General features: G+C 38.3%; 1 protein-coding gene across 2 annotated transcripts in view; it reads right to left on the reverse strand.

Annotated features, from left to right (window-relative positions):
* The window catches only part of HLCS (holocarboxylase synthetase), a 152947-nt gene that overhangs the window by 90259 nt on the left and 49507 nt on the right, over nt 1–13181 (reverse strand). For both annotated transcript variants that reach the window (XM_071430127.1, XM_071430126.1), the window contains exon 6: nt 9940–10211. In XM_071430127.1, coding sequence (XP_071286228.1) covers nt 9940–10211 — 272 coding nt within the window. The remainder of the gene's footprint in view (nt 1–9939; nt 10212–13181) is intronic.

Consider the following 13181-nt stretch of genomic DNA (forward strand, 5'->3'; position numbering starts at 1 on the left):
CAGGGTGCCCAGAGCAGCTGGGGCTGCCCCTGGATCCCTGGCAGTGCCCAAGGCCAGGTTGGACACTGGGGCTGGAGCAGCCTGGGACAGTGGGAGGTGTCCCTGCCATGGCAGGGGTGGCACTGGGTGGGCTTTGAGGTCCCTTCCAACCCAAACCATCCATGATTCTGTGATTAATGACATACCTAGTTCTTCTATGCCATACGCTCCCCTTTTTAAGTCCATCACACTGTCCTAGACTGATTTATGACTGGGTTTGAGGTTTTAAAGTTATTTTTATAAGCACATGACTTTATTTAAGACTATATTCTGATCTGAGCTCATGTGAAAAGGCAAAGTTGGCTATTTGATGAACACAATGATATCTTTCTCAATGAAGTACAAATATTAATCCCTGAGTACTTCTGGGCAGTTTAAGCTTAGGCAGCATTTCCTTTTCCAAACTAAAAGTTACAATTCAAGAACAAAATTGACAGCCATGGAATTAGCAAACCAAGAGCAATAATATACACATAATATGTTGCATTTAATATTACTTATAACAAGATATCATATGTATTATGGCATATTGTATTCAGCTACATGGATCATATGCTTCAAGCTAATCCTCCTCTTCAAAGAGCTGCAATGATTTGAAACTTCAGCATTCAATTTTTTCACTTTATTACCAAATTCCTGGTTTCAAATGCGGGCATGAAAACAGCACCGTGTAAAACAAACCAGCAAAATGTGACTGAAACCCTGCCATGACCATTCCCTCACTCTTGTTTTAGCTGTGCAGCCTGCCAGGGTTTCCCTCAGATTTAAGGAATTATTCCACTCAGACTTAATAAATTATTCCCTTCAGATTTAAAGAACAATTTCCCTCCGATTTAAGGAAAGATTCCCCTCAAATTTAAGGAATGATTCCCCTCAGATTTGAAAAACAATTTCCCTCAGATTTAAGGAATGATTCCCTTTAGATTTAAAGAACAATTCCCCTCAGATGTAAAGAACCATTCCACTCAGATTTAAGCAATGATTTCCCTCTGATTTAAAGAATGATTCCCCTCAAATTAAAGAAATCATTCCTCTCAGATTTAAAGAAAGATTCACCTCACATTTAAGGAATGATTCCCCTTAAATTTAATGAATGTTTCCCCCCAGGCTTAAAGAACAATTCCCCCCAGATTTAAAGAACAATTCCCTCCAGATTTAAAGAAAGATTCCTCTCAGATTTAAGGAATTATTCCCATCAGATTTAAAGAAAGAGGCCCCTTAAATTTAAAGAACAATTTCCCTCAGATTTAAGGAACAATTCGCCTCTGATTTGAAGAACCATTCCCCTCAGATTTAAAGAAAGATTCCCCTCAGATTCCAAGGAACGATTCCCCTTAAATTTAAGGAATGATTCCCCTCAGATTTTAAGAACAATTCCCCTCAGATTTAAAGAGCAATTCCCCCAAATTTAAAGAACATTTTCCCTCAGATTTAAGGAACAATTCCCCCAAATTTAAAGAGCAATTCTCCCAGATTTAAAGAATAAGTCCCCTCAGATTTAAGGAACAATTCCTCTCAGATTTAAGGAAGTATTCCCATCAGATTTAAAGAAAGATTCCCCTTAAATTTAAAGAACAATTTCCCTCAGATTTAAGGAACGATTCCCCTCAGATTTAAAGGACAATTTCTCCCAGATTTAAAGAAGAATTCCTCTCAGATTTAAAGAAAGATTCCCCTCAGATTTAAGGAATTATTCCCATCAGATTTAAGAAAATTTCCCCTTACATTTAAGGAACAATTCCCCTCAGATTTCAAGGAACAATTCCCCTCAGATTTAAGGAACAATTTCCCTCAGATTTAAAGGACAATTTCTGCCATATTTAAAGAACAATTTTCCCCAGGTTTGAAGAACAATTTCCCCCAGATTTAAAGAGCAATTCCCCAGATTTAAGGAACAATTCCCCCAGATTTAAAGAACATTTCCCTCAGATTCCAGGCTGCTCGGGGCTGTGTTGGTGTCCCTGTGATAATGGGGATTGTTCAGGAACTTCCAGCAGCAGGGAAACCCAACCTCCCCCTGGAGTTCAGCACGGGTTAATTGTTCTGCCAAACGGGAATCTTTATTTTATGACTCAATTCCCACTGGGAATGCCAAACCTCCCTCTGCACTGCAAGCAGGGGGCCCACTCCTTTAACAGGAAGAAAATCCACTGATTTTACACAACAACAAAAAAAGAAAAAGAAAGAAGGGCACATTTTGCCTTCAGTTCCGTGGAAAATCAGGCACACAAGGTGCGTGACAGGAAAATAGGGACCTGATTGTTCGGTGCCCACAGGAATGGTGCACGACAGGTGGAGAGAAAATCAGGGCAGAGTGACGCAAAGGAGACGCCAAATCCCAACAGAGAAACCCTTCAGCAAGAGTGTCCTGGAAAATGGTAGGGCAGGGAAGAGTCTGGGAATGGCCCAGGAGCAAATCAGTGCCAAAAACTTCCCCATTCTTCCAGGGAAGGAGCAGACTCTTGGCTGTGTCACAAAAATTCCAAAATCCCTGCGTGATCTTCTGTTATCGGGCTGAGCTTCCCCCAGCACTGGCTGGTGCAAAGCGCTGCCCATAAATGAATGGCACAATAAAGTATGAAATATTATACATTTAAAACTAAATTAGCAAAAAAAACCCTCCTGTTGAACTTAATTTGATTTGATTTAAGGGAAACAAACTTTACTCTGCTATATGAGCTTTCTTTAGCACCAAAGAAAGGCACAAAATACTGCCTATTAAAAAAAAATCCTTAAGGAAGAAAAGCACAGCAGCAGCTATTGAATGCCCCAACATTTTGTTTTGAGGATAAAAATCCTTCAATCACTTAAATAAATTAAAAAATGGAAGCTTAAAAGTTAGTAATAAAAGTGATGTAAATAATGAAGCGATATAATATACATACATACATACATATATACATATATATATATATATATATTACTATATCTAGGAATATAAAGAGCAGGTCTATTGCTCTTAGTACCAAACTCTGGATTTTAAGTAAGACATTAATCAAGCACAGCATTCCTATCCCATCCTACAGTTTCACAACATCAAGGGATCTGAGTTTTTAAAGGCAGTATGAACTACTGTGACCTCGATATCCAAACTGACAAAATATTTTTGGGTTATGTAGCTGCAGAAAAGATAAGAGTATAGGAGATACTCAGTGTTAAAATGCATCTAACCTACTGAACAGCACATGGTTTTCTAATTTCCTATTTAAATTTCCTGTTTCCTGAGAGAAAGGCACCTTTCCTGCAAGGAAGAATCCCTCCTGCACACCGTGGTATTCTCCAACTCCCCAGCCAAAATTCCTGAGGGACGAGGGTGGAGGGGGTTAATTTATAAAACTGTTAATGTCTGTGACACAATACTCATTTTTAGCAGGCTAAAAATGTACTGGGAGAGTCTCATCATGCTGAAATATAAAGATTATCAGCGAACCAGGGAATGGTTTGGGTGGGAAGGGGTCTTAAAGCTCATCCCAATCACTCAGTTTTTTAAAAATACAGTTTGAATGGAGAGTAAGGGGCATCGCCAAGGTGCAAGGAATAACTAAACACAGAGTAAAACATAACAAGGACTTGAAAACCAAATTAAAACCCCCCAGGCCCTAAGACAGTTGGTCAATCTCAGCTTGTTTGCCTCTGCAGTGCCATTCCCATCTCCTTCAATTCACACTGGTTTTCCTTAACTCAGACCTGCATCAGCAGCATCCGTATTTCAATCCAACTAAACCAAGAGTTTTCAAATAAAATGAGTCCTCATGCCCACTTCCCAAAATCAGAGCTGCAGTTCAGCTTTTCAAAATTCAGCAGTATGAATCTAGAAAAGTAAAAGGACACCAGTGATAGAAAAGACTTTCTTCTGCAAAGCTTGTAGCTGTTTGGAAATTGTTTACTCTCAACTGACATTTTATTTAAATATCCTATTCAGCAGTTATGAAAGGAACCTCAGCCCACATTTCACTTCCACTAAAATTCACCACTTTTGTGTCAAACTTTCCCTAACAATGGCACTTTGTGCTTCTTAAATATTGGAGAAAAGGGATTCATGATGGCATTTCATACAGAATATATCCCATGCCGGCTTAATCACGTGTAAATCAAATTTTTTGCCAACTGAAACACTGAAACGGGATCTAAGATAAAGAACAAAACTGAAATTTCTATCTCATAATTTCATTTTAGTGAAATGTTCATGAAACCATTCCACCCAATTAGAGTGAGTAGAAATATTAGAAATAGAAATATTTCTTTGTTAATCTCAAGCCTTATGAGTGTAATAAGTGTATTATGTATATCCACACTATATATATATATATATATATATATATATATATATATATATATATATATATTTTAAGTCTAAAATGTAACACTTGTATCACCACACCAGATGCAGCCTCAAAACCAATGGTTTCATTTTAAAACCTGCACTCCCAGGGATGCTCTGAGGAGCCAAGGAAAGTGGAACCGTTTCTGGCAGGGTTAACCTGCTCAGGTGGCACTAGGATAAACATCTGGGAAGAAAAGGTTTCTGAAACTCACAGGAAGAATTTCCATCTAGAGAAAAAAACAATGTTTGGGGAGGATTTGAAATTTCAGTTTGAGAAATAAAAGTTGCAGTGCTTTAAAAAAATAGCCTGAAAGGACCTTGAACATGAAATCACAGAAGGAATATTGATCATTTAAAACAACATACGACAGTTTTAGGAATTTTTATTTGACAACTAGGCCAATGCCATTAAATTCTGGGTACCTACAGGTGAATTCCCACTTTGCTGTGACCTCAGGACACACAAACACACACCAGGGACAGTACAGTGAGCACCAAGCTCCCCAGCCACCATCTGGAGAGCTAATGAACAATCAAGGGATCCCAAATTAAACAACACAACTTTCCCTTAGAATCTTTAGGACAACACTGTCAAGTCCAATCTATTCCCTCAGCCTCCAGAATCAATTTTTCAAACTTTATGACAGGTCTAATAGTTCCCACCTGTTTCTCCTGCCTGACTTTTGACTGGCACGTTCCCAGCCAGGGTGGAAATGCAGACAAAGGCCCCTATTGGGCTCCGGCTGTTCCTCCACTGTGAGCTTGCTCAGCCATTAAATTAATTCCAGCCCCCTTTTCCCCCTTCCATCCCTTCATTTTTTGGGGGGGTTATGGAAATTTGGGGAGGTGGAAAAGGGAGGTGAAAGTTTGGCATCCAGTTGGTGGGAGAGGTATGAGAAAATCCAAAGCGGCAGGAATTAAATGCTGAATTTTTTGGATAATTTACTAATTCAACAATTTACAACAAATCCCATTCCTTAAGTTCTTGAGGTGTCTGTATATTTTTAACCATCAAAGCTTGCTAAAATTTGAGACAAATTTGGGAGACCCTACTTTGGAAAAGGGAAATAAAAGTCTGGCATCCAGTATGAGAAAATCCAAAGCGGCGGGAATTAAATGCTGAATTTTTTGGATAATTTACTAATTCAACAATTTACAACAAATCCCATTCCTTAAGTTCTTGAGGTATCTGTATATTTTTAACCATCAAAACTTGGTAAAATTTGAGAGACCCTATTTTGGAAAAGGGAAATTAAAGTTTGGCATCCAGTTGGTGGGAGAGGTATGAGCAAATCCAATGTGACAGAAGTTAAATGCTGAATTTTTTGGATAATCTACTACAACAAATCCCATTCATTAAGTCCTTGAGGTGTCTGTACATTTTTAACCAACAAAACTTGGTAAAATTTGAGAGACCCTACTTTGGAAAAGGGAAATAAAAGTTTGGCATCCAGTAGGAGAAAATCCAAAGCGGCAGAAATTAAATGCTGAATTTTTTTGGATAATTTACTAATTCAACAATTTATAACAAATCCCATTCCTTAAGTTCTTGAGGTGTCTATACATTTTTAACCATCAAAGCTTGGTAAAATTTGAGACAAATTTGGGAGACCCTACTTTGGAAAAGGGAAATAAAAGTTTGGCATCCAGTATGAGAAAATGCGAAGTGACAGAAATTAAATGCTGAATTTTTTTGGATAATTTACTAATTCAACAATTTATAACAAATCCCATTCATTAAGTCCTTGAGGTGTCTGTATATTTTTAACCATCAAAACTTGGTAAAATTTGAGAGACCCTATTTTGGAAAAGGGAAATTAAAGTTTGGCATCCAGTTGGTGGGAGAGGTATGAGCAAATCCAATGTGACAGAAGTTAAATGCTGAATTTTTTGGATAATCTACTATAACAAATCCCATTCATTAAGTCCTTGAGGTGTCTGTATATTTTTAACCAACAAAACTTGGTAAAATTTGAGAGACCCTACTTTGGAAAAGGGAAATAAAAGTTTGGCATCCAGTATGAGAAAATCCAAAGCGGCAGGAATTAAATGCTGAATTTTTTGGATAATCTACTAATTAAACAACTTACAACAAATCCCATTCCTTAAGTTCTTAAGTGTCTGTATATTTTTAACCATCAAAAATTTGAGAGACCCTATTTTGGAAAAGGGAAATTAAAGTTTGGCATCCAGTTGGTGGGAGAGGTATGAGAAAATCCAATGTGACAGAAGTTAAATGCTGAATTTTTTATAACAAATCCCATTCATTAAGTTCTTGAGGTATCTGTAAATTTAAAACTATTTTTAACTATAAAAACTTCATGAAATTTGAGACAAATTTGGGAGACCCTAATTTGGAAAAGGGAGATGAAAGTTTGGCATCCAGTGGGATGAGGTGGGAGAGGTATGAGAAAATCTGAAGTGGCAGGAGTTAAATGTTGAATTTTTTGGGTAATTTACTAATAAAACAAGTTATAACAAATGCCACTCATTAAGTTCTTGAGGTGACTGTATATTTTTAACCATCAAAACTTGGAAAAATTTGAGACAAATTTGGAAAAGGGAAATAAAAGTTTGGCATCCAGTATGAGAAAATCTGAAGTGGCAGAATTTAAATGCTGAATTTTTTGGATACTGTTAATTAAACAACTTACAACAAATCCCATTCATTAAGTCCTTGAGGTGTCTGTATATTTTAAACCATCAAAACTTGGTAGAATTTGAGAGAGTCGAATTTGGGAGATTCTAACAGAGTCCTTCATGCAATGCCTGATTAAAGTGCTGCAATGTTTTTCTGGGAATCCTGAATGATCAAAGAGTAACTGTTTTTTCTTTCAGCAAAGAGAATTCTTTTTCCTGAGATGTTTTTTCCTTCCATTCAGAACTGACAATGAGACACAAGCACCACACACTTTTCCTAACAAATTCATAGGGGTTCCTTTGGAAGCACCTTAAAAAACTGACAACTTTTTCCCTCAATAAAAATTACCTGATTTTTGCATCGATTTCTAGATGCAAAATTTGCATCGATTTCTAGATTATGAAATGCTATCATTTAAATCTCAAGGTTCTTCAGTGAGCTGCAAATCACAAGGATTACATTATTCCATTACCCATGACAACAGAGTATTTACAGCATCAGCCATAACACCTAAGACAATTATTTTAACTTTATAAAAGAAAGGTCTTTTTGGAGGATAAATTTAAGATAGATTATTAATAAATTAATAATTCAAATTATGATCTGCCCAGGACCATCTTCCTAGCATAAGATGTGTAGAATCAGGATTTGTAGTTTACAACTTACCTGAAAATTAACTATTTAAGCCTCAGATATGTAGAGTCAGGATTTGTAGTTCAGAACTTACCTGAAAATTAACTATTTAAGCCTCATCACGATGGGGGAAATCTTGAAGACCTACATCTGTGAGCACTTCATTGTATTTGGATTATTTAATATAAAAAACCAACTTTTAAACATACATGAAAAATCAAGACCACTTCTCTTATCTCCCTTGCCTTGATAATTAATGATTCATAAATTGGTCAGATTCCATTTAGCTTGTTGCAAATCAAATCCCAAACCTCTGAATTAAACACTTCATTTTACCAGAACAAACTGAGGGAACAAACCTCTTGATTTATTCAATTATCACCAATTTCTTCACAATCCTCCTTTCAACCCTGTGGGCTGAACATGCTGTGAGCACTAAAAACAAAGAGGCAAATGCTACAAATAACTGAATTTCTGTAAAATAACTCTCCATGGCCTCTTATCAAACTGGCAAGTCTTTATCTCTGCAAAAGCCACTGCAAAATCAGCTGCAGGATTAAATCTGGGGGAGAGGATCTGCAAAATTAGACAGCAACTTTTTGTCTAATGTGTGGATGTTTGAACACACAGGGAATGGTTTGGAACTGAAATTTGTATTTGTCCACAAATTGCAATTTAGGCTCTCAGGCTGAGAACTGAAGCCATTATTGTTGGTTAACTCTTCAGTGACAACAACACTCATGACTATTTAATCTAGATTAAAGAAAAAAAATCCCCAAACAAAAAATTCCTGAGTTTGTTTTTCACCTGTAAAATGCATCTGCGATTTCTGCGGATAAATTAACCCTGATATTCAAAACTAGCTGCCCCAAGGATTTACAGCTGCAGGCCTGGAGTTTCTGTCCTGAATGGCAACAACTTCCCCAAGACAGTTTTTTCCAGCAGATTTCCACTAAACACGACAGTACAGCCTTTGTGCACAGACTCCAGGCTGAGATTTAGTAACTGTGATTTTCCTATCACTTAATCCCATTTCAACTCCAATGAGGAACCTTCTCTGAGGTATCCCACAGCTCATTCACAAGGCTCATCTGTGTGATGATGGAAGAACCTCTAGCAGAGCCCTAATCCATGTTTTAGGAGCACAAACCAAGCACTAAAGAGCATTTTAGGGAAATATTCAGCAAAAGAAACGAGAGGAAACAGGAAGGTTAAAATTAGGGGCACAACCTGCTTGGTATCACTCTCAAGTATTGCTTGGTATTACCTCCTTGGTATTGCTCTCAAGGAAGAGGCTTAGAGAAGAACTTCCACTAGAGAATGTATTTCATCTCCTAACTATGAATATTTATTAAATCAAATTTCCTTAGGGTGATGTTCAGAGGAATAAAGATTAAACTCCACTACCAAGCAAAAAGTTGTCCTACTCAGCTTTCCTCACCCTTTATGGCTCAGTATTTTACATATTATCAAATATATATAATATATAATTTATATATTATCAATTAATATCCTGTGAACATAAAGTTCTTTACTTCATGTCCAGTTTCCAGCTTTCCTCACCCTTTATGGCTCAGTATTTTACATCTTATCAATTAATACCCCATGAGGATAAAGTTCTTTACTTCATGTCCAGTTTCCAGCTTTCCCCACTCTTTAGAGCTCAGTATTTTATATATTATCAATTAACACCCCATGAGGATAAAGTTCTTAACTTTATGTCCAGTTTCCAGCTTTCCCCACCCTTTATGGCTCAGTATTTTATGTATTATCAATTAACACCCCATGAGGATAAAGTTCTTAACTTTATGTCCAGTTTCCAGTTTTCCCCACCCTTTATGGCTCAGTATTTTACATCTTATCAATCAATTAACACCCCATGAGGATAAAGTTCTTTACTTCATGTCCAGTTTCCAGCTTTCCCCACCCTTTATGGCTCAGTATTTTACATATAATCAATTAATATCCTGTGAACATAAAGTTCTCCATTTCATGTCCAGTTTCCAGCTTTCCCCACTCTTTACGGCTCAGTATTTTATATCTTATCAATTAATATCCTGTGAACATAAAGTTCTCCACTTCATGTCCAGTTTCTCTCTGAGCATTGTGTGTTACCACAATTATGAATTCTAAAGTTCCTTACTTCATGTCCAGCTTCTCTCTGAGCACTGTGTGTTACCACAATTATGAATTCTAAAGTTCCTTACTTCGTGTCCAGCTTCTCTCTGAGCACTGTGTGTTACCACAATTAAAAATTCCCAATCAGAAAACTGACTCAGGATGCCCTGGATCCCCATCTTACCCATCCAGAAGATTCATGGTTGTCGTGGTCACCTCAGTGAAGAGAAGGATCTTTCCCAGCTTCTTGGTGTGGAGATGCTGCTGATAGGTCTGGAGGCTGAAATGCTCCGAGGAGAAGCTCCCCATGTCCGTGATCACGGGCACCAGGGACGGAGTCACCTCCACCTTGGACTCGAGGGATGGAACAAACTTCAGGGACACCTTGCTGGACGCCCTCAGCCCCTCGGCATCCACGCTCCCCTCCAGCCATTTCAGGAAAGCAAGATGAATCTCCTGTGGGCAAGGGCAACAAGATCAGAAAGGCAGATCACCCCATGTGAGGACACACCAACATTCTTCCAAAACTGGTTTTACTCCAGCAATCTTCTGCTTCAAAACAGGGAAACTTTTCCTCCTCAAAAACGAAGCTCTGCTGCACGTACTTGACACTCTCCTGGAGTCGAGACCGCACTCCTTTGAAGATTAATTAAGCTTAATTTGTCCCTGTAGCAGGGATTGTAGTGCTCTTGTTGGTAGTGCTCTACACCCTGAAGCATGGAGGGCACACATTCATTTTCACTGTGCTGAGAGGCTCTGCTGGAGGAAGCCCTTTAGTCCAGCACTAAGGGTTGGATTGAGCCTTTTCCTGACCCACAGATGGGGCATCTGAGAGGGGTTTTAAAACCTTTTACTCCATTTTCAGTCTCATGAGAAGGATGAGACAATACAGATGTTATAATTCACAATCAGAAGCTAATTATTTCCTAATTATAATACATTATAAGTGTTTCTTGGCCTATCAGCTTTAGCCACACCATGCTGGAAATGCCTTAAAACCAATCATCTAAAATTACCCCCTGTGGGTCCCACTGCAATGCATCTTTCACAGTTCTATTTCTCCACACTATCCAGTCTTATTTTGCAAGGCCACCTTTGAAACTTGTTTCCAGCTCCATTTCTCTCTCAGCAATGTCTGTCCTGCTCCAGGGCATTTCTAAGGCAGCATTTCTTGTCTCAAGGTTTGCACACAGATGCACACACTGTGTGAGCCTTCTGTCAGGCCTGCAGAATTCCCTACAAATCCATTTCCCACAACTAAGACTCAATTTGAAGGCCAAACCAGCAGTTTGAAAAAACCATTTAGTGATTCCTCGGTGGAATATCTGCTAAAGCAGGTCACACCTTCAGCTAAAGGATGATTTACTGCTGCCAGTACCCCTGTGGTGACACCCTGCACCAACTGCTCCACATTCACTCTTTCTGGAGATAAATTCTGCTTTGAGGGGTTTGATATGAGATGTGAGGTTTGATATGAGACTTCAGGAACAGCCACAAACACAGATTCTGGGGCTTTTTGCTCCGTGTGCAGCTTGAATTTCAGACAGTTGAAGTCGTCTTGTATGTGATAAATGAAACCACAAAAAATTGTGGCTTCAATTCGACTGGAAATAAGGCACTAGTGATGCTTGCCCTCAAACTTCCAAGAGGAAGAGATCTGATTTTTAAACAAAAAGGTCCAAAGCAAACCCACACCCGTCATTCCCACCAGTGCTGTATCTGGGAACTGGAATACATTTCCTGTGAGTGCTGGAGGCAGGGCTAAGCTGCCCTTGCAGATGTGTCTGAGCTCCAGCCCAACTCCTCAAAAGGCACAAACTGAGAGCAAACTCCCCACAAACAGTTATGTACCAAGAACTGCTCCTCCTTTCCTCATCCCTCTGCTCTGCCTGGAGAAGGAGTGAGAGCAGTGCTCCTGTTCCCAACGCCTTGCCCTGGATTTCCACCCCCAGGAACGACCTGCTCTCAAATTCCACAGCCTGTGCTGTCAGCCCAGGGGCAGCACAGGACACAAAGGAAAGAATAATTTTTCCCAAATTCTGTCAAGCCCCAAGTCTAAGAGAGGCTCAGCAGCTAAATTTTAGTTACAGAGAAATTACTCCCCATATCTTGCTTTCTTAAAGCTCCCTCTGAATATTTTCTGTCTAAACTCTTGGATAAAATATCTTTAAATATTTCCTTCCCCCCCTCTCCTTTTTTTTTTTTTTGCTCTGCATCATAAATGATGATGTGATGATGATTAAAGGTTTTGTGAGCATTTCTTTGACCTGCACCTTCACTCAGAGCTTTGACAGAATAAATAAATTCCTTACACATTATCCTACTTGTTTTACATACCCGCAGTAACTGATTGGCTGTAACTGATATTTAGAAAAATTACAGCTTTCATTTCTGTCAGGGAGAACATGGAAAAACTCTGCTTAATCAGAGAGTGTTTTCCTATTGCTTTCCAAACACAGAAATTCACTCAGCAGCCCTGGATGTGCAACTCCTACACACAGAAACAGGATTTTAACTCACCCAAAGTAAAAACTGGGTTTGACTCACCAAGAATTAACTCACCTAAGGCTGGGTTTACAGTCTGACAGAAATTAAGTCATTTAATCTCCTAAAAATTAATTTCATCTCTCTAAAAATTACAGAATTTTACAGAAACAGGATTTTAACTCACCCAAAGTAAAAACTGGGTTTGACTCACCAAGAATTAACTCACCTAAGGCTGGGTTTACAGTCTGACTGAAATTAAGTCATTTAATCTCCTAAAAATTAATTTAATCTCTCTAAAAATCACAGAATTTTACAGAAAGAGGATTTTAACTCACCCAAAGTAAAAACTGGGTTTGACTCACCAAGAATTAACTCACCTAAGGCCGGGTTTACAGTCTGACTGAAATTAAGTCATTTAATCTCCTAAAAATTAATTTAATCTCTCTAAAAATCACAGAATTTTACAGAAACAGGATTTTAACTCACTCAAAGTAAAAACTGGGTTTAACTCACCAAGAATTAACTCACCTAAGGCCGGGTTTACAGTCTGACTGAAATTAAGATACAAAATAAAGGTGACTAAAGTGTGATGACACTGTAAATAAATGATAATTATGATGTGGTTTTGCCACACAATATTTCCTGGCAAGAGCAAACCAGCACCTATTTCTGTGTGCTGTTCCATTATTACAAATATGCCCCACAGTTCCAACCATTTACTCTCCTGAGTGAATTATTTCAATGTGATTTTCCCCTCATGGATTTTAGGCAAACTTCTTGTTTTCACTGCTTCTAACGCATCCTGAAGTATTTAAGAATTGTTTTATGTGTATAGTTCTCCAGCTAATTTCCACCATAATGCCTATGTGCTTGCTGAGCTGATCAAAAATATGAACACATCATCAAGGAGGGGGATTTTTACAAATTCCTAAGAAAATA

The sequence above is a fragment of the Agelaius tricolor genome, unplaced genomic scaffold (genome assembly GCF_023055355.1).
Source record: "Agelaius tricolor isolate 1412-34295 unplaced genomic scaffold, bAgeTri1.0.p SCAF_7, whole genome shotgun sequence".
Lineage (NCBI taxonomy): Eukaryota > Metazoa > Chordata > Aves > Passeriformes > Icteridae > Agelaius > Agelaius tricolor.